This window comes from Malaclemys terrapin, chromosome 1 (assembly GCF_027887155.1).
Source record: "Malaclemys terrapin pileata isolate rMalTer1 chromosome 1, rMalTer1.hap1, whole genome shotgun sequence".
In the NCBI taxonomy this organism is placed as follows: Eukaryota; Metazoa; Chordata; order Testudines; family Emydidae; genus Malaclemys; species Malaclemys terrapin.
This window is the reverse complement of record NC_071505.1, coordinates 233,295,840-233,320,610: the sequence shown is the minus strand read 5'-3', so window position 1 is coordinate 233,320,610 and position 24,771 is coordinate 233,295,840. Positions and strand designations below refer to the sequence as shown.

Here is a 24,771-nt window from a genome sequence, read left to right as displayed (position 1 = left end):
CAACTCCTGGGGGGAAAATCCCGGCCTCTGGCTCTTGAATATTTTGGGAGCTAGTTGTCTGCTGCTGTCTCCCCCAAAGGTGGCTCCATTTCGACAGTATGGTCAGGGGCAGGGGGAAAGCCGGTACAAATTACTGGGCATGGCGGTTGGGAAGGGGGCCCGGGGCCCCGCTTCCTCCCCCCCCTTCTCATCGGCCCTGTTTAGCCGGTCCGCCCTTGCTGGGGGGCCTGAAAAAATTCCGGGCCCGGCTTTCCCCCACTCCCCATCAGCCCTGGTTAGCCAGTCTGCCCTTGCTGGGGGGGCCCGAAAAAAATTTTTCACCGGGGTCCGAACCCACTCTTGGCGGCCCTGCGTATGGTACATAGATGCAGTAGTCTGTGAAGCACTTTAGGATCTTTTTGGGAGTACAGACATTACCATACATTTAAATTACTTAGGCCCAATGCATATGCTAAAATAGGGAGGGTGTTGAGAACAGCATTAAATTCCACACAACTATCCACCCAGTTAGGAGTAGATCACGCAGCTGAAAACTGCCCCTTCCCAGCACAGCCACTTTTCTTCTCCAGAAATGTGAAGTCCTGGCCTTCAAGGGAAAGAGCCCACTTGGGCTTTGCTCCTGGATGCAATTCTAACTAAGCAGCATTCAACTTTCATCCCAATTCAGAAATACTTTTATTTGAGTAGCTGGACCTACAGTTTTATGCTTTCAAGTTTACTACACTATTGAGAATAGATTGATTCAAAATCAGAAGGGTACTCAAGTTATTCCCCACTAAATAATAAAACAGTAACTCTAAAGTAATGTAGTCCACAAAATACTAGGACGCTAATTTTGAGTTTAATCACAACATAAATGCTAAGCATAACAAACTAGAACAAAGTACAACACATTAAACGCTTAGCTGTGAATCTCAACGAGCTTCAATATCAATCTGAAAGTGACAGTGAAAGTACACATTTTCTAATGGTCACTTTTAACCATTTAGTTGCAGTTCAAAAAGAAAAGTTTTGGTGGGGAAAGCCAGCCCAGAATTATTATTAAGGCTTTTGAATGGCTTCTACAACATGTAGTTTTTTTAATTTTTAACTTTGGGGTCTAGATTACATGTTTCTATTTTATTCCTATTTACTAGCAGATAGATTTTGGAACTGCTCAGAATAAGGTACAGGAAAATAACTTAAATACTTTCCTCATGGATTGTATTTTCTAAATGGACAACATACCTAATTCTCAATTACTGAGGGACAATCTCCACTCATTGTTATATTTTGCTTTCCACAATCAAATCTCTGTACAACTTTTCATGTGTGATGTAACCGAGTATTCGGATACTAATATCTAAACCAGAGATCAGCAACCTTCGGCCTGCGGCCCACCAGGGTAAGCCCCCTGGTGGACTGGGCCAGTTTGTTAACCTGCCGCGTTCACAGGTTCGGCCAATCGTGGCTCCCACTGTCCGTGGTTTGCTGTCCCAGGCCAATGGGGGCTGCGGGAAGTGGCGCGGGCCGAGGGATGTGCTGGCCGTGGCTTCTCGCAACCCCCATTGGCCTGGAACGGTGAACTGTGGCCAGTGGGAGACGTGATCGGCCGAACCTGCGGACGTGGCAGCTAAACAAACCGGCCCGGCCCGCCAGGGGGCTTATCCTGGTGGGCCGCGGGCCAAAGGTTGCTGATCCCTGATCTAAACTGTATTGTTAAATCTACTCACCTTAAATTGGGATATTGCTGATTATGTACTCTATGTATCATATGACCTTAAAAACAAACTTTGTATTTGTGGATAATCTAAGCACTATACCCAGCTGTACAGACACTCTTTTCTCAACCTATGTATTATATAATTTTTTTAACATTAGCTTTAATAAAAATTTTAAATCTGTTCCACATGAGTTGGGGTGTCAGAATGTGGTCCTAAACAAGTGTTACTTGTTTGCATGTGCTTTGCCTTGGTTTAGTTATTACAGTTTTAGCCAACTGAAATAAAAAAAATATCTTTCCCACACAAGAATAACTATAGGAGGGGGAAAAAATTAGGTTGAGATTTCTTGATGTGATATGAGACTGGGAAATGAAAGACAGAATTTGATGAAGACTAAAAATAAAGCCTACTGCAAGTATTTCTGACTTAGTCTGTTCTGACTTGTAATGAGAGAGTTGCTGCTGTCTGCTGGAATGCCTGTCTCAGTCAGGACCCCCTCACCCCCCAACCAGGAAGAGACAACATAAACTTCTTAACACATGTTTCACATTCCTGCCTCGCTTTACTACCTGTGCTGTAATAGCAGCAGAAGGATCAGCAAAACCAGCTCTCTTGGAAACTGGTGCATAAGACCACCGCCCTGGCTTCCCAAAAAATCTCAGTCTCAGCTACGATTGGGTAAATAACCAATGATGCTTTAAAAAGGAACAGCTAAAAACTCTAAGGGCTAGATCCTCAGTTGGTGTAAATCAGTGTAGCTCTGATCACACGTAAAAATTCATTTCAAAGAGAGAAAAAACAAATGGATGAAAACTCCTCTCTCAGCACCAGGAGGTAGCAAATTCACAGTGCATGATGACACTTCTGATGATAAATGATGGGCTTTTGAAAAGCAAATGTTGAATGATGCCCCCACCTCACATTCTTTAGAAAAGCAAACACAGCAGAACCCCACCAATTCACACTTCACTAACCCACACCCCCCATAATTCAAACAGAGAAACCTGAGGCCTCTACCCTCTGCTCAGCAAAGATTTAATAGCACATTGCTTGAGTGTGGTTTCATGTTACTAAAACTAAATCCCTGTTAGCAAGTATACTGCAGTAGAATTGACCACTTACATGATGAAGTATTCTTACAAATGCTTACAAATCAAATAATACTTGTCCGGTAAATGAATGAAGTTCATTTTGTGATGCTGCACAAGCCTTTTTTTTAAAAAACAAAAACCTTTGCTTACTCACTAACTCTCACAAGTCCGTAATTCACTGTGGGATTCCCAGTCATCCGAATGAATTAGAATTTTTCTGTTTGCAAGCACAGCTTATCTCAAATGCTTTGGAAATGTCAAAACTTCTGGATAAGAGGACAGCAAACTGGGTTCATGGGATAAATACCAAAGATGTGAATAACAGCGTATTTTCATTAAGCTGAGTTTAGTGTTGTAAATGGAAACACTTCAGAGCATGTCACCTGCTCACTCCCCAACTCTCATTATAATACTGTAGCATGTAGGAGCCCTAATTATGGGCTGGGAGGGACCCCATTGTGCTAGGCGCTGTACAAACATGGGCAAAAATACAATCCCTCTAGACCCTCTCCCACATTTCATAGCAGCAAGCACATAGGGGAAGAGACAAATCCCTGTTTGGTGATATCAATCCCTCAACATGCCCCCGCCCTTCTTATGTGCCCCCATCTCAGTCTTTCCATTGAAACCAGTTGCCATAATGCTCCCCCCATGTCTCTGCCAGTCTCCCACCCTCCACCCCATGCACATAGCATGCTCCCTCACCTGCAGTAGACCAGACACTCCATGTGGTTAATCTCATTGTCAGAGCGGTAGCGGCCGTAATCCTCCCACAAGTCCTTGATGGCAGTGACAGCCAGGATGAAGAGCACAGGGGCCAAGGCCAGCACAGGCTGGAAGGCATTCACCGCCGGCACGAAGTTGAGCAGCGCAATGAAGACGAAGTAGACATTGGCCAGGCGGTGAAACTGTTCAAAGAGGTTCTTGGGCAGGAAGGACAGAGCCGTGTACTTGGTGGTCTTGAGGCGATTGTTGGCCAGGGGGCTCCTTTGGGGCTTCTCCGCCTCAGGCCCAGGTAGCAGCAGGTTAGAGCGCACAGTCCGTGTCTTGCTCTCCTTCTTCCTCTTGCTTCGCCTCCTGTTCTTCCTCTCCTTCTCCTCTTCCTTCAGCACCTGGGGCGCATCCTCGCCCCCTTCAGCATCCTGTGCCATCTCTCCTGTCCCCCTTCCCAAACACACCAGACAGACGTGAGCACTTCTGCAATGGGGGCACCTGGCAGAGCCTGGGAGAGAAAGGACTGGCTGCCCCTCCCTGCTCTGCACTAAGTTATCATCCTCAAAGCCTACTCACTCTTCACTTTCCTTTTCCCAGAAGGGGAGGAGGTTTCCTTCAACTCTCTCACTGTTTTGTTTGGCCTCTGCCTCTCTTCCTCCTCCTCCTGTGTTTGGGAGGAGAGAGCTCTTTTTTTCCTGATTCTCTCACCCTCCCTGGCTCAGTCTCCTCTCCTCCTTGCTAAGGCTAAGCTAACTAATGCTCCGAGAGGAAGGGAGGGTGGACTGAATGACTGTCCCGTTGTCTGTCTCTCCAGGAGAGGAGACGTACAAAGTAACCCTTGTCCTGTACGTTATTTCAGCCACACCACTCGTTTCCGCTACCAAAAAGAGACGGCAGCAGCAGCACGTTAGTAGTGGAAACACGAGAGAATCACACACACAAGACCGGGGTTGGGGGAAGAGACTGATGCATTTTTTAAGAGCGAGAGAAGGGGGAGAGAGGGAGACAGAAAAGCATCCACACTGGGAACTTTAAAAGCAGGAGAACTTTTGACTCCACAAAGTCAGTAAGTTGAAATGCGATCCAGTGCCTGGTGTGTGTGTTAAACGTCTGGTCTTTGGCATCGCTGGAAGCTGCTCCTTCATTCCATCCTCTCAGTCTTTATTTACACAATCAACCAAGGGCAGGCACTTCCTTCCCCCCGGATGTAAACCCACAGGTTACACTTTATGTGCTGCCTTTGACTTTCCATTACACATAAGGAGTGGGAGGGTTTGGTTTGGTTGTCCCCCCCACCCCACCCCCGTATTTGATAGTTGCAGTTCTGTATGCTTTCCATCCACGGGGATCTAAAGAGTGCTATATAAATCTGCACTTAACCTTGTCAGTTTAGGAATATTTTGAAATAAATCAATTTATAAAGGCTGTTTGATAGAGCACTCTTTAAAAACAGTATGTCATTATTTATTTTTACACACATACACGCACACTTATATTTAACATGGGCAAAACATATTTTCCCCTAACTTTGTTCTCAAAAAGAAGAACAGGAGTACTTGTGGCACCTTAGAGACTAACAAATTTATTAGAGCATAAGCTTTCGTGGACTACAGCCCACTTCTTCGGATGCATATAGAATGGAACATATATTGAGGAGATATATATACACACATACAGAGAGCATAAACAAGTGGGAGTTGTCTTACCAACTCTGAGAGGCCAATTAATTAAGAGAAAAAAAACTTTTGAAGTGATAATCAAGATAGCCCAGTACAGACAGTTTGATAAGAAGTGTGAGAATACTTACAAGGGGAGATAGATTCAATGTTTGTAATGGCTCAGCCATTTTGCGGATACAGACTAACACGGCTGCTACTCTGAAATTTGTTCTCAAAAACGGCTTAATCATTTTTGCTCCAAAAATAATTGAGCCTAAGGCAGACACCTGACATGGAAAAGTTCAGCTTCAATGGTTAAAGTTCAACCTTATGAGCAACTGAAAATATGGTCGTATAGTGGACTGGGTTGGCAACCTCAACTAGAATGACTACCAGCAGCACCTCTAATACATTATTTAATTTCACACGGATTTTTCAGGTCCTACCCTGAGGAGGGAGAGTGAGAAGGGCACTCTACACTGATCTGGTCTCCACTTTTTAAACTGGGAAATATTAAAAACTCAAACTTCAGGGAAAGACAACCAGAGTGATACAGGCACTTGAAACTGAAGAAAAATTAATTTAAGTTGATGTATTTAGCTCAAAGACATGAGCTCAAGGGCATTTAGCTCAAGGGGAACACAACTATGAAAATCTCTAAAGAGAAATAATATTAGAGGAGTAAAGACTATTGATACCAGTCAGCTCTGTGTTCTTGGGGAAACCAGGGCACAGTATCCAGCCTGTCTGACTCATGAAGGGACCCCCCCCAGCCTCTGCTTGAACCAAAACCGATCAGAGAAAAGACTTGCTAAAAGCAGTGAAGGACGGTGGGAGACTCACCTAGACCCCTCCTGACAAGGGTGATAGGATTAACGCAACTCCCCTAGCCTCATTTGCACCAAAGATGGGACAGGGAGGCATCTCCATTAGCATACAGAATGGAGAGCAGAGATTCCAAGGCAAGAACCGCACTGAACTCTGGGAGCAGGGAAGCACTGCATCCTGGGGGATCTTGGCTCCAGATGTTACAGATGTTAATGAACCTACACCTGCACACACCCAGCTCAGCAGTTAGCAGATCAATTCTAGTAATGAATCCTTGATTGCAGAGCTGGCTCCAGGCACCAGCTGACCAGGGATGTGCTTGGGGCAGCACCTTGTAAGGGGCGGCGAATCTTGGCGTGGCGGGAGGTGCTTGGGATGGTTTTTTTTTTTTGGTTCGGCGGGGCAGCGTTCGAGGGTTTTGTTGTTGTTGTTTTTGTTTTGGCTGGGCGGCGCTCGGGGGTGGGGGGTGGGTTGTTTTTGTTTTGGTTGCGTGGCGTGGTGCTCGGAGGGGGTGTGTTTCAGCAGTGTGGCACTCAGGGGGGAGGGTGTTTCGGCGGCACGGCGCTCGGGGGGGGCGTTTCAGCGGCGCGGCGCTCAAGGGGGGTGTGTTTTGGCAGCGCAGCATGGCACTTGGGGGGGGGTGTTATGGCGGGGTGGCGCTCTGGATTGTTAGAGCCGGCCCTGCTTGATTGATATCCAAAATACTGACGCTGCCTAATTTTATTGTGAGCTCCCTGGAAGGAACACTACCCATAGCCAAGAGTAATCAGCTTCTATTGTCTAGCCTAAAGAAAACCCTTGAGTCATCAGTTTACCCATAAGCAAATCTAGTGTTCTCCCTTGAACCATTGTTGTTTCCCTACAAAAATCTCTACCCACGCTCAAGGAAGTGCTCTAATGCCTGGATCCAAACTCTGGATCAGTCCCACTGGGATTTCATCTTCTCCTGACTGATCGTGCTGGGGACTCTGCCTGTCTCCTGCACTCAGGACCCTGAGCTACCACCATCACTTGGGAACCCCAACCAGTTCAAGCTTCATGGATTCGTGAGATCCCAGCTCTAGCTCTCTCTCTCTCTCTTTGTGTTTTCTTTTCTACCTCAGGCAGGTACAGTTTTCTATATATGACTTTTGTAACCTTTAATAATGTAACTGTTATGGTTGTTTAGGCTCTCCTTATGTGGTTATCACTATTATTCAATTAATAACTTTTATGATTAGCTGGTTGCTTCCCTCACTGAGCTTTACTCTTTTGTGGTTTTAGCTTCCCCATTCGCTCTGCAGCAACACTTCTCTTACCTAAGCTAAAGATCTCTGTAGTGCCCAAAAATACTGTGGGGTTTGCTCATCAAGTGAGTTACTACCACAACAATTGTGACGTGAAAGTGAGGATAGGGACGCCCGGACATGCTGAACCTGTGGCATATAAGGGAGGCAGCTTGGAAGTGCTGCTTGGCCCAGCCTATTGAGGCCAGGGATATATAAGGGGTCAGCTTGAAAGTGCTGATTGACCCAGTCCACTCAGACTTGCTCTTACACATATATATATTATGTGTGTTCATGTTCATCTGATTCTGGGGCTGGAGGAACCCAGCCCTAGGGAACCTAGGTCCTGCAAGATAGCTCCATTGGGAGGGGACTTGCAGAAGGGAAAAGTAGAGCTCCATATGAAAACACAAGTGACACAAGCAGCACATTGATAGAATTACAGACCCCTGCCCCCCCAGAAGAGTAACCTTAATAAATGAGCATACCCCAAAGTAACGGGAAAATCTGGCAACACTATTTACATCAGACGTGCAATAAACACAAGACTTTGCAACTATCAAGTATAGCACCCCACATCTAAGGATCTCAAAAGCACAAAGCTGTTCAGGCTTCTCTTCCTACTCTTTGCACATATGACTGCCTGCCTGTCTTTTCACTTTCAGTTTGAACTGAAAGAAGCCAGAAATGTACAGATGGGGAAATTGAAGTGTAAAGAAGCTAAAAGGTGTCCCCAAGATTGCACAAGAAGATCATTGCAGACCCAGGAATAAAGTCCACTTTACATGGATTGCCATACCTATGCCTTAAACCACAATAATATCTTTCCTCTCATCCCCTCTGTAGCTTCATTTTCTCCATTTGGGAAGTGGTAATAATCACCCAAATGTCTTGGACAGCTGTTTTTTGGATGATGAATATGAAACATGTCCAAGATATAAAGCACTATACAAGTGCTAATTAATGCATGTCTTCTCAGAACAAAGCTCAATAGTGGTATAGCATGCCTTGCAAAGTTACAGTATGAACTCTAGCCTTGTGTGCGTGTGGAGATGGGCGCATCTATGCTAACCCAAGTAAAAGTAGATGTTCAGATTAGTAAACTTGCTGTAAATCTGAATTTTTAAGAATAGCTTTTGCACAACATTTTGATGGTAATACTTTCTTTAAAAATGAGGTTATGAAATACGCCAGCTAAACAGTGCCTTTCCTGTGTTGCCAACTTTTGTTGTTTTACCATGAGTCTAGCAATATTTAGTGTTTTCCAGAAAGCCCCAGCTCCTGGAATCCTGTGATTGGGGGGAATTTCAGATTTAATTTCTATGTTAACATTACACATCTAACCTACATGGTTGCAGAGAAAATCTTGAAAATGTGACCCCCTACAGGTTCAAAAACTAGAAGACACAGAAAAATTCCAAAAGTTATTATTTTTAAAGATCTCATGATTTTAAGCCAGTCTCGTGATTTTTGGGCACTTGGGGTTAGCAATATACTTGTATTTGGCATGAACTTGAGAATCCCAGTATTGGATATGAAAAAAAAAATTGTGCTTCTTTTGAGTGCAACACAGGTGCTGAATTGGGGGTAGGGAGAAAACAGTGGCACTTTTTCAAACTCCAGCACATGAGATATCAAAATGAGAATCAGTTTCCAAGAGGTTAGGCAGATGTTCATAGTACTTCTTGGACTTGGCGCACCACCCATAGGGTTCAAAGAGCTGATGGGCTCTGTTTGGCTTCTCAAGCCTGTCTCCCCCTCATGGAGGCTCAGATATCATCCTGGCTTTCAGGTCTCCCTGGGCAGGACTTGGGTGCTCCTTTGGCTTGTTGATTCAACAGGTCAGATTAAGGGGGAAGCATAAGTGGCTGCAGTTACCGAAGCATCACTCACTTGTGGTGCCATGACATGATGTCAAAGTAGACTGTGCAGATCCTCATGATATGATCACCCTTCTCCATTCTTCTATTCTTTGATCAGTGAAATAGTTAACCATGTTGACATGAAATCATTCTCCTTAGGCTTCTGAGTTAACACTTCACTGAGAAGAATGAGCTTTTGTTTCAGACTCTGCGGCCATCACCACTTCATTGACACTATTTACACATTTTTCTTCACAACCATAAAGGCTAGAGATTTAGGGCCAGATTTTCAAAAGGACTCAGCACTCACAACTGGGGCCAGATTCTCAAAAGAGCTCAGCACATTAGCTACTGAGTTTCTCAGAAAAATCTAGTCAGTGTCACAATAGGAGCTGCTGGGTGGAAAGCATTTCTGAAAAACCTGAGATGAATGAAAACCTGGACCCATAGAAGTCAATGGCAAAACTCCTATTAACTTCAAAATGGTCAGGATTTCACTTCAGTTCCTAAATTAGAATGGAGCTTTTCTGAAAATCTGGCTCCAATTGTGGTTGCTGAGAATTTACAAATCCAGCCTTGAGCTCTTTTGAAAAATTGGGCCTCACCTTTTATTTTTTTTAATGCGAGCTGACAGCCTGGAGCACATAGAAACCGCAAAAATAAGACGTACTGACTTGCTGAGCTGCTGCTAGGCAGGTCAGTCTAAGCCTTGGTGCCATGCATCAGTCTTTCCTCCAGGCTTTGCATTGTGTGTGTTTGGTGAAGAGTGACAAAAAGTAAGTTCTGTACTAGGTATGGAATAGAACCAAGAACTGCCTTTCCCTCACAAAGTTGAACACAAGCCGAGAAAAATCTAAAGCTGACACCATCCATAACACACACCTCTAGGGAAAACAAGTGTATGGCAGTTAAGGATGGGGAGCCTGATTGTGAGAGGAGTTGAGCAGCCTCTTTTTCCAAAGACATTGGTTACACTTTTCAGGAGCAGAATTGCTAACCTCAAGCATTCAAAAATCATGAGCCAGTCCCCCCCCCCCCCCCCATCATGAAACTGGCTAAAACAGCATGAGGGGCTGTTTTTTTAAATTGGAGTCTTTTTATTGGCTTTCTGGTTTTGAGCCTTTTGGGTTCTTGTTATGAGCTTTTCTCCACAAACACGAGGGTTAGAAACTTACTTCTATTTAAAAGAAATAAAGAAATCAAAAAGAAAAACAAGAAAGCTAAAAGTCTCATGACTCCAAGAGCTGGAGCTTGATAAAAAAAAACCCACCAAAATCATGAGACTCAATCTGAGCACTGTAAAGTGGTTACAGATTTTGTATGACTTATTTGAGACTGTTTTAGTGTCTTTTGTCAAGCACCCACAAAATCAGTGGCCAGTTTTGAACAGCTTGTCCTTAAATAAATGAAGAGGGTGATCAGCATCCCACAGGATCAGGGCTTTAAAACTCTCATTGAGAACTCACTGATTTTACCCCTCTGTGTTGCTGCTGTGTTGCCACTCAACTCCTGCTCTCACACAGGCGAGAGTTTAACTTGGCTGTTTCATTTGAAGATTTTTCAACTGTTAATATATCCTCTCACTCAGTCATATGAGTATCCCCAAGTGTCAAAAATCATGGATATTTATTTAAATAACCATGCTGATATAAACAAGAGTTCAGCCTTATTTTAAAGTGTCATTGTTGGTGACTCAACAGCTTAAGCTTGCATTGCAATATTGCCAGCCACAAGAGTTAACACACCATGAATCAACCCTCCCCCCCCAAACCATGTGATTGGCCTAAAAATCATGTAAAGGTTTAAAAAGAATAAATACTGGGGCCATGTGTCTATGCTACGGGAGCTGCAGCTCTAGCGTTGAAGTGCAGACCTTTGTTACTGCAATGGAAAGGGTTTTTCCCATCACTATTAACAATCTACTCTCAGAGCAGCAGTAGCTAAGTTGATAGAAGAATTCTTCCATTGACCTAGCTGCCTCTATACCAGGGCAGTTGTGTTGGCATAGCTTTCACATGCGTAGGTGCCATAGCTATGTTGACCTAACTTTTAAGTGTAGATCAGGGGTTTTGCTCTCATCTGTTTTTTTATCCACTGCCCACCTTGTGCATGTGTGTGAGTGATATGACAACTACAGGTTGAAAATATATACAAAGTACGCACACAAAAATGCAGGTCCCTTGGCTCCCCTGTGTACTGCTCCCTCACTCCCCTCCCTGCTATTGCCCAGAGGGCTTTGCATTTCCCTGGGCCCCTTTTCCCTGACTGCCCTGACTGTCCCCTCTCCCACTATCCAGAGTCCTCCTTGAGCTCCCCCCCTCCACACACACTGCCCAGACCCCTTCCTTGTTGTGGGAGCAGGTTTATATTCTGATTTCTCAGGGCTAGCACACAGCATGGCTGAACAAAGAAGTGGTTTATAAACATAAGTTACCCACACTGCAGAGTGAATGAATGAAGTTTTATGGAGTCATCACACCACAAGATAGTTCTTAAGGAGGGACATGCCAGTGTTCAATTTTGTCATTGATCTTAAATAAGATTTCATCTGAAGCAATTTCTATGTCAACATACCAGTCTTTTGGAAGTGGGACACAAGATCTTTCTCACCTTCTCAGTGCTGCCAGATCTTGCGATATTTGAAGTATTACTTAAAGCCTCAGCTCCTGGAATCATGTGAATACATAAGAATCCCTATATTCATTAAAAAGGAGTGTAAGTGCTTAGTCCTCATTGCTGTGAAGAAGTGCTTGAAACTGACCTGCATGCAACTTAAAGGTAAAAATCCCCAAGGCAAATAAACGATTTCTAGGATATGGCCAATCATGTGTCAAATTACCCCAGATTCCCACACCCTCAGCCCCATCTTTGTCTATATGGCCACATTTTAAACTATTAATACTCTTCATCTTATGGGAATGCCCTAATGCCTTAAATCAGATTCTAGGTTCCAGGGAGTCAGTCATGGGACAAACAGTTAGAGAGTGGCACTGCTCATTGTGCAGAATCTGTCTGTCTGTCTTCAGGTCAGGCTCTTTCCATTTGGCTCTCATTAAGGCTGAGAACTACCTGTATTCACTTTTTAGCAGACATACATTTTTAAATTGCAAAATTGAGGCTAGATCATGCCTACAATTTTTCAGTGTGCAGCTTTAAATAAGTGGATAACCCACTAAAATGTCCCACATTTAATCAAAGGAGAGGGATTAGAGCTGGTCAGGAATCTGAGGCACAGAGAATGCCAGAATAGTGAATAGGCTGCTGGTTAGGGAAGTGAGAACCCAGATTCAAGTCCCTACTCCAAATCAGAGAACCCGGTTCTCCCACACTCCAGCTGTCTGTCCTAGCCAAAGAGCTAATGAGTATTCAGGGCTGGGTCTCCCTCTTTTTCTGAACATTTCAAAGGTCTTGTTTTTGTTCTGATGTGGAATGTAAACAAATGTCAAAACCTCAATATTTTTCACAAAATGGAATTCTGGTTTTCTAGCCAGCCCGAGAGGGGAAAGAGCCAACTCAGCCTCACTCCCTTTCCACTCTGCAGATCTAATGTTCTGAGATGGAGGCCTGAGGGGAGGGGAACAAAAAGAAGTGAAAGCTGTGTTCTCTGTTCATCTTTTGCCTCCTCCAAAGCATTGGGAAATTTTTCCATTCCTTAGTTTCAAACTCCCACTGAAGGGAAATTCTGACCTGGACACGAGCTGGATGCCATGTTTAAAAGAGAAAAAGAGAGGCCAGTTAAGTTCTGTATTAAATAAGAGAGAGAAAGGAGGGGTTATATTACAACAGGGATTCTCAATCTGGAGGTTGTGAGGTTATGATGTCAGCCTCCACCCCAAACCCTGCTCCAGCATTTATAATAGTGTTTAATATAAAAAATTGTGTTTTTTAATTTATAAGGGGTGGGGGAGGTTGCACTCAGATGCTTGCTGTGTGAAAGGAGTCATCAAGACAAAAGTTTGAGAACACCTTTATTAGAACTTTTTAATGTGTTGGTGAAACTATACCTTGGACACTTTACACAAATCAGACCTCCACACTTTTTAAAAGGGAGATGTGTATAAATAAAATAAAAATGAAACTTCAGGGTATTAGGAAAGAGGACCTACAGTTGAGCCTGGGAATGGCTAACTAAGACACCAGGCCAACAGTTCCTTAGTCCTGACTCTGGTGCCTGGCTCCTGACTCTGTCTCTGTCCCCTGACCCTGGCTCTACCCCTGGGCTCTGGACTACAGCTCTGACCCTCAGCTCTGGTTCCTGGTCCTGATTCACTTTGACTCTAACCATTAAGCCAGACTGCCCATACTTTAGTCTCGACACAGGGAAAGGCAACCAAAGTGATACAGAAACTTGAAAATGAAGACAAAATAATTCAAGTAGATATATTTAGTCTAAAGACATGAGTCTCAAGGGGAACACCACTATGTAAATACTTAAAGAGAACTAATATCAGAGGTGTGATGACTTTTCACATTGGACACACAGAAGATCACATTAAGACTTTGCAGCTATGAAGTATGATAACCTTCATCTAATGGTCGCAGGCAACTTTGCAAAAAGATAAGTACTATATTTATTAGACAAATGTACCAAAATTAATTGAGTTTCCTAAAGCCACATAGTGAGCTAGTGACTGAGTCAGGAATAGAGGCTTTGTAACATCTAGTCCTCTGCTCTAATCATTAGATAATGCTGACTCAGAACTATGGCATGCTTTCAAAGCATCTTTTATCTCAGTCAGCTTTACCAGGGAACTAACTTACCCATTACTTTAGTACAGCAGCTGTTTAACAGCTCACAGGGACACTACAGAACAATTTAGAACAGGAAATGAAGGCTAAAATCACATGCAATTAAACTGCAAGAAGAGTCTAAGGAGGCACAATCTAGATATTCAAGTTGGAATTTGGTAGGACACAGGGATTAACAACCCTATTTCAACATTGCCAACTATCACAATTTTATCATGAGTCTCATAATACTTGGTAAAAAGAAGAACAGGAGTACTTGTGGCACCTTAGAGACTAACAAATTTTAGCATCTTATGCTCTAATAAATTTGTTAGTCTCTAAGGTGCCACAAGTACTCCTGTTCTTCTTTTTGCGGATACAGACTAACACGGCTGTTACTCTGAAACCTGTCATAATACTTGGTGTTTTTCTTAAAGCCTCTGCTTCTGGAGTCATATAATTACTTGAGAATCTCATCCTTTAAAGGAAATAAGTATCTCACCCTCATGGTTGCAAAGAGAAGCTTCAAAACACAAAACCTAAAGGCTCAGACAGCAGAAAGCAAATAAAAAGATGCAAAGTCTTATTTTTTAAAAATCTTGTGATTTTTAAGCCAATCGTGTGATTCTGGGAGGCCTGACTCAATTTTCAAACAGGTAGGGTTGGAAATCCTGCTATTCTTATGAAGCATGCCATGGGATTTTAAATGGCCACAAGGGGTTAGGACTGTAGTTTTATGCCTCGAATCCCAAGCTGGGGCATCAGTGCCTCAGAAATTGGAGTGACTGCTCTCAAGATCCCTTTTTGCTGTACATCTCCCATTCCCAACAAAGAACTGACTTTAGCTGATTAAAATGTCCTTTGCAAATAATTTATCCGAGGAGTGTAGCCCTTTCTTTGTTTGAGAGTTAGGGAAGAACTGTTCGTTTCTTTTAACTGTTTGCTCGTTATCAAAAAAATTGTGTGACAAAAAATTTGTGCAAACAAATTTTAGCCTGTGCATTGTTTGCTAACTAGTCACTCTGATCTAGATTCTGACTTGGGTTGTGTGACCACATAAGAGAACAGAACAACCACCCTGGTATCCCAGTGCAGGCTACTGAGTTCATGGGGCTGGTTAGGCAATAGTAAGTAGCCGCTGTATGCTTAATGCTGCTTCCCCTCCTGGAGCAGCTGGTGCAACACGGCTTGCACAGGGGGTGTCTTCATTTGTAGCTGGTATAGGCCAGCAGCAATGAGTTCACACAAAGGTGGAGTAGTAAATTAAGAGTAACAGAAGAAAAAAAGTGATCTTCGATACTAAGAAAAAATTTTAAAATAATACAGGAAAAAATGTGATAGCAAGAACCGTCAGGAGGGGCTTCCTGGCTGCGGAGAAGTGGCTTGTAATGTTTGTACCCATGCCATCTAAACTCATCAGTGCTTGACTCATGGATCCAACCCAATTGTCAGTCAGTGGCTAGTCCTTTTAAAACAGCTGAGTATAGATAGCCACAAGACCACATACACAGAATATACGCTGTTGTCATACAGAGAACTTACTATCTGTATTTACTGTATATGCCATTGACTATTGATCAGTTCTGCACTGAATTAAATTCACAAAATAGAGAGAGAAAAATTTTGGCCCCATAGATGTCAATGGGGCCAAGATTTCACCGAGAGTGTATCAAGAAAGGTTTTCCTAAGGTGCCAAAATGGGGCTTGATCCAGCTCCCATTGAAATCAATGGTAAAATTCTCATGAATGTAAATGGGAGCAGAATGAAGCCTATAATTATTTAATGTTTTAAATGCCCCTTTAAAGATAAAAGAAGAACAGGAGTACTTGTGGCACTTCAGAGACTAACAAATTTATTAGAGCATAAGCTTTCATGGACTACAGCCCACTTCTTCGGATGCATCTGAAGAAGTGGGCTGTAGTCCACGAAAGCTTATGCTCTAATAAATTTGTTAGTCTCTAAAGTGCCACAAGTACTCCTGTTCTTCTTTTTGCGGATACAGACTAACACGGCTGCTACTCTGAAACCTTTAAAGATACAAGTTCTATTATTATTATTTCACGGCTAAGTAGCGAGCAATAGAACAGAGATTGGCAACCTTTGGCATGCGGCCCATCATCCGCTGGCGGGCCGGGACGGTTTGTTTACCTGCAGTGTCCACAGGTGTGGTTGAACACAGCTCCCACTGGCTGTGGTTCGCCGTTCCAGGCCAATGGGGTCTGCAGGAAGCGGCGGCCCACGCCGCTTGCTGCAGCTCCCATTGTCATGGAACGGCGAACCGCAGCCAGTGGGAGCTGCAATCGGCTGAACCTGCGGACACTGCAGGTAAACAAACCGTCCCGGCCTGCCAGCGGATTTCCCTGATGGTCCGCGTGCCAAAGGTTGCCGATCCCTGCAATAGAAGGTGAAGTATATATGGCAAGTGAAGCAAAATTTCCTTGAATGTTCAACGCCATGGAACCACAGATTACTTAGGCTGAAATTCCTAGAAGATGAGCACTTATATAGTATGTTTACCAACATGATGGAAAATAGAACCCATTTACTCATGCGGAATATGGAGCTTTCCAATGTTTAGTTAATTAGCTTTTACTGGCTTTGAAAGACTAGAAAATAAAATATCAACATTCTTCTATTCCACACAGGCTTTTCTACCACATTCATTACTGTAGTATCTGAGTGCCTTCTAGTAATCCACTATGTTAGCTACATTAATAGTGATAACTTTAAAAACAATACCACACTCAGAAATTCAAAACCCATTATTCTGTATTTGAATAGGCAAGCGCAACATTGGGTCTGCGAGGCGCGTACCTTCAGTTAAAATAGGTTAATATGTGGGAAACTGGGGAGAATGGCAGTGGAAGGGTGATGTTTTGAATGCAGTTAGAAGAAACCTGAAGGTCAGCCAGTGTAATAAATGGAAAAGGCGGAGAAGAACTGTGATAGTAACACCGTGTTTTCATAAAATAGAAAACTTTCATATAGGTAGCAAAGCAAAAGCCCTAGACCTGTAGGCCCTGAGTATTCCACAAGCAGAAGATGCTGTAATTATAAAACTTAATACAGTTCTGTTTTGATTTAAGAATAATTCTATGTGTAATTCTCACATAATAAATACATGCTATTCTCCAGTTGTACCTGACTTTATGAACCACTACTGAAAAAAAAAAAATATATATATATATATATAACCAAGTGGAGAGGCCTGCAACATAATAAGGAGGAAAGAGTGAGCTCATATTTTTAAAAAGGGTGTGGTCTGAGTAAAAGTCCAGTCATAAGCACTGGGGACTACTATTTATTTTTAGCACTCTTATTTTCTTTGGAATAGACAGCCAGACCACTGTAAACTATGATTTTATTAGATTTTAAGCAGAGAATGCCTGCATTAACATATCAACCTCCCACTCCCCGCTAATCTGGCACTCTGTGCTGCTTGACTCTGATGCCGTCTCTCACTGATCTTCCCCAGATTTTGTCCTCACTGTGGAATTCAATGTGAATGTAATGTTTCTCACCCTGAGGCCTTGGCTACACTTGCGAGTTACAGCGCTGTAAAGGCTCCCCCAGCACTGTAACTCACTCCCCGTCCACACTGGCAAGGCATTTGCAGTGCTGTATCTCTGTGGTTGCAGCGCTGCATGTACTCCACCTCTCCAAGAGGAATAGCAAGTATTGCGCTGCCGCTGCAGCGCTGCGGCGCCAGTGTGGCCGCCCAATGCACTGTGAATGGCCTCCAGAATTATTCGGCAGTATCCCACAATGCCTGTTCTAGCCACTCTGGTCATCAGTTCAAACTCTACTGCCCTGACCTCAGGTAACCAACCATGTGACCGACTCTACATTCCCCGGGAATTTTAAAAATCCCCTTCCTGTTTGCTCAGCCCAACATGGTGTAGAGTGCTATCAGCGAATCTTTCCAGGTGACCATGCCTCGACGCGCCAAGCGAGCCCCAGCATGGAGCAATGGCGAGTTGCTGGACCTCATCAGTGTTTGGGGGGAGGAAGCTGTACAGTCCCAGCTGCGCTCCAGCCGTAGGAATTACGATACCTTTGGGAAGGTATCAAAGGACATGATGGAAAGGGGCCATGACCGGGACGCCCTGCAGTGCAGGATTAAAGTGAAGGAGCTGCGGAGTGCCTACCGCAAAACCCGCGATGCAAACGGGAGTAATGGTGGTGGGCCGGATGGAGACACCCCGGAATCCCTGGAGTCATGCAGCCAGGAGCTCTTCTCGAGCCAGCAGAAAGGTAACCAGTCGCAGCAGCCAGTACTTGGTGGAGGACAAACAGAAAAGCAGGTTCCCGGTAAGCGTTTTTTTTTTCTGGAAGGAATTTTTTCCGTGCGGGCTCTTTGGGAGAGGAGGGTTAGGCATGCATGCCTAGATGTGGAATAGTGCATTGATGTGGTTTATCACATCACGGTAATCGGCCTCAGTAATCTCTTCGAATGTCTCATCCAGAACATGTGCAATGCGCTTGCGCAGGTTTATTGGGAGAGCCACCATGGTCCTTGTCCCAGCCAGGCTAACGTGTCCGCGCCACTGTGCCGCGAGGGGCAGGGGGACCATTGCTGCACACAGGCAAGCTGCATATGGGCCAGGGCGGAAGCCACATTGCAGTAGAAGACCCTCCCTTGCTTTCCAGGTCACCCTCAGCAGCGAGATATCGTCCAGGATGAATTCCTGTGGAAAATGTTGGGACAGTGTTCAGTGTAGGTGCCCCCTGAAGCTGTTGACTCTCCCCAAGGCACAGAAACCCAGAGGACAGTGCAGCCCTGAAACAATCAGTCCTCCTTACTCACCATTTTGAGGCTCCCGTGGGATATGTGTGCTCTGTTTTGGACGGGAAAATTATGCTATTGTGTAGACCCTGTGTGTTTTCTACTCCTTAAGTGCGGGGGAAATCATTACTCTGTCTGGTATAAACAATGCCGCCTCTGTTAAATGTTATGTTTTGCCTATACAGCTGCATCAACCTTGAGACCTCAGCCGTCCTTCTTATCGCCTGCTCAGAGACTTCAAAGACTGTGAAAAAGCAAAGAAGACATGCTGCAAGAAGTGATGCGGCAATCTATTAAAGAGAATGAGAAAGCACAGGACTGGAGGGAGAGAGAAAGCAGGATCCGCCAGGAAAACGCAGCGCACTGGCAGCAAAGCACTGATAGGCTCATAAGCATCCTGGAGCGCCAAGCAGACGCTATCCAGGAGCTGGTAGCCATGCAGAAAGAGCAGCAGTACTGCAAATGCAAACGCCACCTCCCCTACAGCCTTTGTCTCAAAACTCTTTCCGTTGTGCCCCACTGTCACCTCCAACCCACTTTCCCCAACTTCCGTGTTCTTCACACCACCCGCTGCCTCCAACACCAGTATCTTCACCACCCAGCCCTGAAAACCATGACCCTTACCCTCTGCACTCAACCCCCATCACCATGCAGTATAGCTGTCCTGAAGTGCAGCACTCACTGCACAGCACAAGAGACAGGACATACACGAATATGTGACTGTAGTGTTCCCCACTCCACCCCCTTGTGTCTTTTCAATAATTTTTTTTTCTTTTCAATAAATGGATTCTTTGGCTTTGAAAACATTCTTTATTATTGCATGAAGTAAAAGACTCCTTAGCCCAGGAAATAAACAGGCACTGCAAGTCTGCTTGTCTGCTAAGCAGACACTGATTCCTAAAGATTGGAACTACTGCACTTCACTTCCGTGCAGGGCACCAGATATCACTGCTGGTTTTCAGGCTCAAATTGCTCCCTCAAGGCATCCCTAATCCTTGCAGCCCCGCGCTGGGCCCCTGTAATAGCCCTGCTCTCTGGCTGTGCAAATTCAGCCTCCAGATGTTGAACCTCGGAGGTCCATGTCTGAGTGAAGCTTTCACCCTTCCCTTCACAAATATTATGGAGGGCACAGCACGCGGATATAACTGTGGGGATGCTGTTTTCGGCCAAGTTCAGCTTCCCATACAGAGATCGCCAGCGGCCCTTTAAACGGCCAAACACACACTCCACAGTCATTCGGCACCCGCTCAGCCTGTAGTTGAACCGTTCCTTGCTGCTGTCCAGGCTCCCTCTGTAGGGTTTCATGAGCCATGGCATTAACGGGTAAGCGGGATCTCCAAGGATCACAATGGGCATTTCAACTTCCCCTACCGTGATCTTCCACTCTGGGAAAAAAGTCCTTGCCTGCATCTTCCTGAACAGCCAAGGGTTCCAAAAGATGCGTGCGTCATGCACCTTTCCGGGCCAGCCTGTGTTAATGTCAATGAAACGCCCACGGTGATCCACAAGCACCTGGAAAACCATAGAGAAATACCCCTTCCGATTAACGTACTTGGATCCTAGGTGGGGTGGTGCCAGAATAGGAATGTGCGTCCCATCTATCGCCCCTCCACAGTTAGGGAACCCCATTTGTGAAAAGCCATCCATTATTTCCTGCACATTACCCAGAGTCACGGTTCTTCTGAGTAGGATGCGATTAATGGCCTTGCAAACTTGCATCAACACGATTCCAACGGTCGACTCCAAACTGGTTTGCGACCGACCGGTAGCTGTCTGGAGTTGCCAGCTTCCAGACTGCAATAGCCACTCGCTTCTCCACTGGCAGGGCAGCTCTCAATCTCGTGTCCTTGCGCCGCAGGGTGGGGGCAAGCTTCTCACACAGTCCCATAAAAGTGGCTTTTCTCATCTGAAAGTTCTGCAGCCACTGCTCGTCATCCCAGACTTCCGTGACGATGTGATCCCACCACTCGGTGCTTGTTTCCCGAGCCCAAAAGCGGCGTTCCACGGTGCTGAGCATATCCATGAATGCCACAAGCAATTTCGTGTCGTACGCGTTCCGTGGCTCGATAGAATCGTCGGACTCCTCACCCTCACTCTCACTGTCACTTTGGATCTTAAGGAATAGTTCGACAGCCAAACGTGACGTGCTGGCGAGACTCGTCAGCATACGCCTCAGCAGTTCGGACTCCACTTCCCGCAGACAGATTGCGCTGCACAGAAACCGTTGAAAGATGGCGCCAAAGGTGGACGGAAACAGAGGGATTTCTGGGATGCGAAGCAATGCATCAGGGGGCATTGGGACAGGACCCAGAATCCCCTGCACCCACGCCCCCTTCCCACAACCCACGGCGCCAGAATGGGAAAAGGTGCTCTGTGGGATAGCTGCCCATAATGCACCGCTCCCAATAGCGCTGCAATTGCCGCAAATGTGGCCACGACAGTGTGCTGGGCAGCTGTAAATGTGGACAGACTGCAGCACTTTCCCTACTCAGCTGCATGAAGTCAGGTTTAACTCGCTGTACATCTGCAAGTGTAGCCAAGGCCTAACCCTCATCTGCCCTACCCAGGCCCTACCCATCTTTCCTCTCTATGCTTGATTCCAACTGCCTTACCTCATCTGTCATTCCCGTGCCTTTCAATCCCCCTTTTTAGCTTTCCTATTCTATTCCTGATTTTACTACCATACCTTGGTTATGTTTGGACACATTTGCCAAAGCCTCATGCTGTCCCACCAAAAATTGCTTTCTGATTGCAGCACCATGATACCATGATAATACACCTCTACCCCGATATAACGCGACCCGACATAACACGAATTCAGATATAACGTGGTAAAACAGCGCTCCGGGGGGGCGGGACTGCGCACTCTGGCGGATCAAAGCAAGTTCGATATAACACGGTTTCACCTATAATGCGGTAAGATTTTTTGGCTTCCGAGGACAGCGTTATATCAGGGTAGAGGTGTACATCCTGATGCAGTGTTACCAACAGCAAGCATTTAAAAATAATGAATCAGCCTCCCAAATCATGAGATTTTACAAATAATAAATGTTGGGATCATTTTCTGTGCCTTCTGGTGCTGGAAACTTTAGGGTTCACATGTTCTAGCTTTTCTCTGGCACCATGAGGGCAGGAACTTACTTTTTATTCTATAAGAAAAGCTGGGATTCTCGGGTAATAACAAGAAGATTCCAATAGCTGGGGCTTTAAAAAAAAGCACAAAAATATCACGACACTGACAATAAAGAGAAAATCATATGTTGGCAACACTTTGATGTGCTCTCTTAATCCTGCTTTTGATGGACCATGCTCCCCCCTCTTCTGTTACTACCTTTAGTGCTGCCTTGTCCTCTGTCTTTAACCAGTTAGTCCCGTTTAGCACTCACTGTTTCTCAAGGTTCAGCTTAGGGAGGCTGGGGAGTGAAGGAAATACACAAACTCCACCCATTGATATAGTTAATAATGTTAGCATTGTAAATAGTCCTCATTAAGCTTCAGTGTTCACTCCATTAAATGAATGTAGAGAATTCACAAATCTTTTGAGGAAAGGCTACTTCAGGCTCTAGAGGTGATATAGAAGGCCCCAAATGCAGCAAAACCACTGTGGTTTTGCTATGCACACAGACTGGGCAGTGAAGAGGCTGGACAGGAGTTTGCATTCTCCTGTGAATTGGAGCACCAACCAGTACGCTGCTCACTACTCACGAAAATGTTGAGGGCATAAGGATTAGGCCAAGCAATGTTTGAGGTCTACCCCAGTGCATCTGAGAACTGTACAGTTCCAGTAGCCACAGACTAAGATTCACATTTTCAGACTCACAGAAAATCAAACTGTGACCTGGAGCAGTGGTTACAGACCAGCTGCACAGGTGCCTGATGCCAGATTGTGGGAGGTTTCTCTGACAACCAAAAGAGCTAAAATATATATATTTAAATAACAAAAGGTTAAATTTGACTGACAAAATTGAAGGGGTCATCACAGAAATGGAATCTAACTCAGTCAAGCCCCTGCTGTTATCCACTCCTCTGGTTTCCTTTTGTATAAATGCCCTCAAATGCCTCGATCTTGAGTCTAGTTCCCAAAAACGCTGGTAATCCTTGCCTTCAATTCCATACCTTTACATTACCTTTTCAACCTAACTAGCTTACTCTTCCCCCAACATGAAGCAAGGAATTTGTTTCCTCTTTCTTTCAACCTAAGATCACCTCATTTCATAACAACATAGCGTACAACAGAGCAAAACATGGTAGTGCAGTAGGCAGCAGACAGATAAACACAGATCAAAGGATTAAGGAAATACACCTTTTTGTGTTTTATAAGACCCCGCAGTTACTGGATCCCTTCACAGATGGAATTTTTCCTGTACCTCATTTATCACCACAAGAAAAAGTTGCTGTTTTGCTTCATTTCCAAATCATCAAACTGATGGCACACCAGGGAACTGTCATAATCCAGCTATTCCAGATGCTCCTGCCCTCTTTCCACCATATCTCCTCCATTCCAGGTCTTATACATTTTTATGTAATGAGTACATTGGGCAATGTTTGAGAAATTCCTTTCCCCCCAGAATTAAACATTAAGAAAGAGTAAAAATGCTTCTGGTTTGGATTTTAAATGAATGTTTATCACAAAAGCGCCACCAGAACGGACAGGTTTAACAGCGACCATTGGTATATAATAAGGAATGCAAAAGTTTGTACGATGCTCCTCCTTCACTCCCACTCAGTTTCACGCTGGGGTGTTGCCTGGATTTGGTTAGCGGGAAAAGGAGGCGCGAGGGAGGGAGTGCTGCTCAGACTGTAGCTTGAAAAATGTGGAGGAAAATAGTTTCTTCAACTCTTAGTCAACAAAAAAAAAAATCTCCATGTGTAAATAGAATTTTTAAGCACAGATTGTAATTGCCCAAACTCATTCCTTTCTTGATTTGAACAGTGAGCAGCATCAAAATCATTTATAAAGACACATTGTTTTGGTGTTCCTCAAGGGCTATTTTTTTTTGGTTTGTAAGCACAGCGTGGCTATCATGTGAGGGTTCAATAGCCTGACTGTCCTTGTTCAGAGCAATATGTAGAGTCAGAGAGCGAGAAAGGAAAAACAACTGAAGGAAGAGATTAGAAGGACAAAAGTCAGATCAGGGGAGTAGGTGGGGGTATAGATTAAAGAAAGATTTTGAGAGAATTACACACATGAAAAGGATGCAGTGTTAATCTGAGGGGAAATAGACCTGAAAAAGGGTTAGGGAATGATGCATTATAGTAGAGACAAAAATGTAGGGGAAAAAAATAATGTGGGATTGTAGTAAATGACTTTTTAGTTGTATAGAAAGTTTACTTTATTCAGTATTTTAAATTCCAGATTTAATGGTGTCTGGGTTACTTCCAGTCCCAAAACAATTAAAAACCTCTGCAAATTTTCCCATCCTTTGCCTGCAGAGGGTGTGATGGCCGGTGGATTGTACACTCTATGCTGTATGGACTGTAGTGATTCTGAGAGGTGGTGGGTATAGACAGAGCTACAGCCAGGAGAAATAGCCCCTTTACAGAAGAGGAAAGCAGACATAAGCTGCCCGTGGGCAGGGCAGAGAACAGGAGAGTGCAGTCCAGCGAGGAGGAAGCAGTGTTGCTACATAGTGAGGCCAGGGGAAGAGCCATTGCTGTGATCAGAGTTGGAGGAAAGGCCTGAGGAATTGCCTGGCTCCATGGGCCAGCAGGGGCTGAAGAAGGTTTGTGGGAGGAGTTTCACACAGAGATTTAGGGGAGTTCTGTAGTCTGTCGTTCACAGGAGCCAAAGCTGGATGCAGCTGGGCAGGAAATAGCGTCCACCCCCAAAACATGAACAAATCATTTCTGTTATTTTTTTCTTTCTAGAATAAAAAGCACTGTCTAACACCTTCCGCCCCCCCCCCCCACACACACTGTTGAAAACATGGCCACTAGATTCACATCTAACGGCCACGTCCTTATCCTAATCCCAACCTCACATCTCTCTTAGCAATGGTCATTCTACCTCATTACCCACCAATGACAAGCAATGGGGAAAATGGGGTGTAGGCGGCAGGGTAAGTAACCTACTGACTGTACTAGAGATAATGCTTGGTCCTGATACACTGACTAAACTGGAAGATAGAAACAGCC

The 24,771-nt window shown here is 44.6% G+C and overlaps 1 protein-coding gene across 2 annotated transcripts in view; it reads right to left on the bottom strand.

The window, feature by feature from the left end:
* The window catches only part of ATP10A (ATPase phospholipid transporting 10A (putative)), a 161,849-nt gene extending 157,564 nt beyond the window's left edge, over positions 1–4,285 (bottom strand). Inside the window, exon 1 of one of the 2 annotated variants that reach the window (XM_054009198.1) lies at positions 3,500–4,285. In XM_054009198.1, coding sequence (XP_053865173.1) covers positions 3,500–3,945 — 446 coding nt within the window. In that variant the 5' untranslated portion in view covers positions 3,946–4,285. The remainder of the gene's footprint in view (positions 1–3,499) is intronic. The other variant, XM_054009188.1, reaches the window with a different exon arrangement.
* Between the last annotated feature and the right edge of the window lie 20,486 nt (positions 4,286–24,771).